Here is a 2,190-nt window from a genome sequence, read left to right as displayed (position 1 = left end):
TGATCAATAAGGTTTCTTTTTAAAAGAAAATGTATTAAATAACAAACAAAAAATTTAAATGTGTAAAGTGACTCGAATTTATTTATTATCTGTTATGATTTTGTCATTATTTATCTAAGCCATTATGCGATTGAAGGACATATTAAAGTAGAAACAATATATGTATAATGATAAAAATAAAATATCGTATTGATGCTTAGCATTGTATATTTAATTTTTATGTTGGCTTACTAATTAATAACTAATCTGAAGATTCTCATTATTTGTTACATTATATATTCGAAATTGCATATCATTCAATCTTGCTTCAATTTTAGATACAAATTTGAATTTGAATAATAACGATTAATGATTTCTAATAGGCATCAATAAAATAACTCACCTATGTAAGGCAGAAATCTGAATAAATTGCCAATCAAAGGTAATGCTTTTGGACCAGGAATATCCTCGGTTGGTCGTACGTGTTGCAAATTATTGCTCATGTCCACTATTTCATTATATCCTGTCGGATAATTTCTGATCGATCTTGTGCGAGATTGCATTTTTAATGGCAAACGCATATTGTTGACTTCGCGAATAAAAATTCTGGTCCGCGTCATATTTAATCGGATTTCTTTTGATTTTCTACAACATATCAATATCTACTTGTTCGATAACACTGAAAGTTTTATCATTGGTTCATATGTTCATTATGATTAAGGCCCGATATACCACCAATATAAGACTAACTTTAATCTCAGTTTACTGTTTACTTTTTCTAATTCTTACAATCAGAAAAAGATAAGAAATAAATTGAAGCGAGATAAAAATTAATCTAAGTATAGCGTTGGCATTTTTATGGCAATGTATATATCATTCAAGAAATGTATATTTGGGATACTTGTTTAAATTAAAATAGAAAAATCACAAATTTGAGGCACAAATAAGTATTAAATATCAAACATTTTCTGTTACATACATTGTTATATGCATTACGCTTTTAATAAACGAAGGAATAAGATCTAAATTTTGTTTCTGTATAAATATTGAAACATAAGAATTTCGTACTCAATTTTTTTTATCCCATACATGGAAATTTTTTTATTTTCAATAAAATAAAAGATAATTACGATATATATATTATTAAATTTTACATGGTTTATATTAATTGATAGTGATGCTAATAATGTGGAAAAGCAATTTTAATTGAATATTTACTTAAAATGATATTCTTTTACCACAGACTGCTCAATTCTAAATAAGCACACATAGTATTTTGTAAATTTATGAGATAATTTTTATCAAAGTAATATACAAATGATATTAATAATAAAATATTATATAAGCATAAATCCGTAATCGTTCTTTAGAAAATTGTTGCATGTGCTCAGATTTAACAATCAATTCATGGAATATTCTAGAAAAGAAATACGTACCGTACTGGAGTGTAAATTATCTGCTCACTTGTACTGTACGTAGTGATAATGCACTATCAGAATTAAGAGCATGTATATAACACTCGATGTAATACTGTGTCAAAGAATTTAAAAATACGGAAAAATTAAAAGAAAGAGTAATTTTAGTATATCTTTCAATTTTTTTTTTACAGATTTGATAGTCTTTCGATCGACAAACGTTCTTTTCGATGTTGAGATAACTTACTCATTGCGTACGAAACAAAAGTCAAATTATATTTGAGGATTTCTTCTTGACCTTAATGATTTTAATACTCGGTTCTTAACAATGTCTCAAATATTCACAATAAATTCGTAAACATTTAATAGGTCACAGAAATAAAATCGACAACTTATTTTTCTTTATGTAAATACATTTTTGAAAATAGAAAATTCTATTCTCTATAATACAAAAAAAAATCGACTTTTATATCTTCTATTACTTTTCCTTTGCTATAATAATTTTATTTGTGTGCGTATCTTGTCTTGAATTTTTTGTAATTTCTTTTGTAAAATTACTCAGTTACTTTCAACAGTACAATTTCAACCAATATATTAGTTCATTAATATAAAAGTTTAATATTACTTTTATACGTTAATATAAAAAATTAAAGATAAAGTTACCAAATCTTTTTAATTGAATTTTGTTCAGTTTTAGCTGAATGACTCTGATGACAATGTACTAAATTGCTTTGCTATTATGTTGTCATATAAGTAAATATATATATTGTGAATTTACTGTGTGCATGTGTATGTG

General features: G+C 25.2%; 1 protein-coding gene across 1 annotated transcript in view; it reads right to left on the bottom strand.

Moving 5' to 3' along the window:
- LOC105617101 overlaps positions 1–560 on the bottom strand; it is a 19,210-nt gene extending 18,650 nt beyond the window's left edge. Inside the window, exon 1 of the mRNA XM_012198679.1 lies at positions 383–560. Coding sequence (XP_012054069.1) covers positions 383–560 — 178 coding nt within the window. The remainder of the gene's footprint in view (positions 1–382) is intronic.
- Between the last annotated feature and the right edge of the window lie 1,630 nt (positions 561–2,190).

The sequence above is a fragment of the Atta cephalotes genome (genome assembly GCF_000143395.1).
Source record: "Atta cephalotes unplaced genomic scaffold scaffold00011, whole genome shotgun sequence".
NCBI lineage: Eukaryota > Metazoa > Arthropoda > Insecta > Hymenoptera > Formicidae > Atta > Atta cephalotes.
This window is presented reverse-complemented; position numbering and strand designations above follow the sequence as displayed.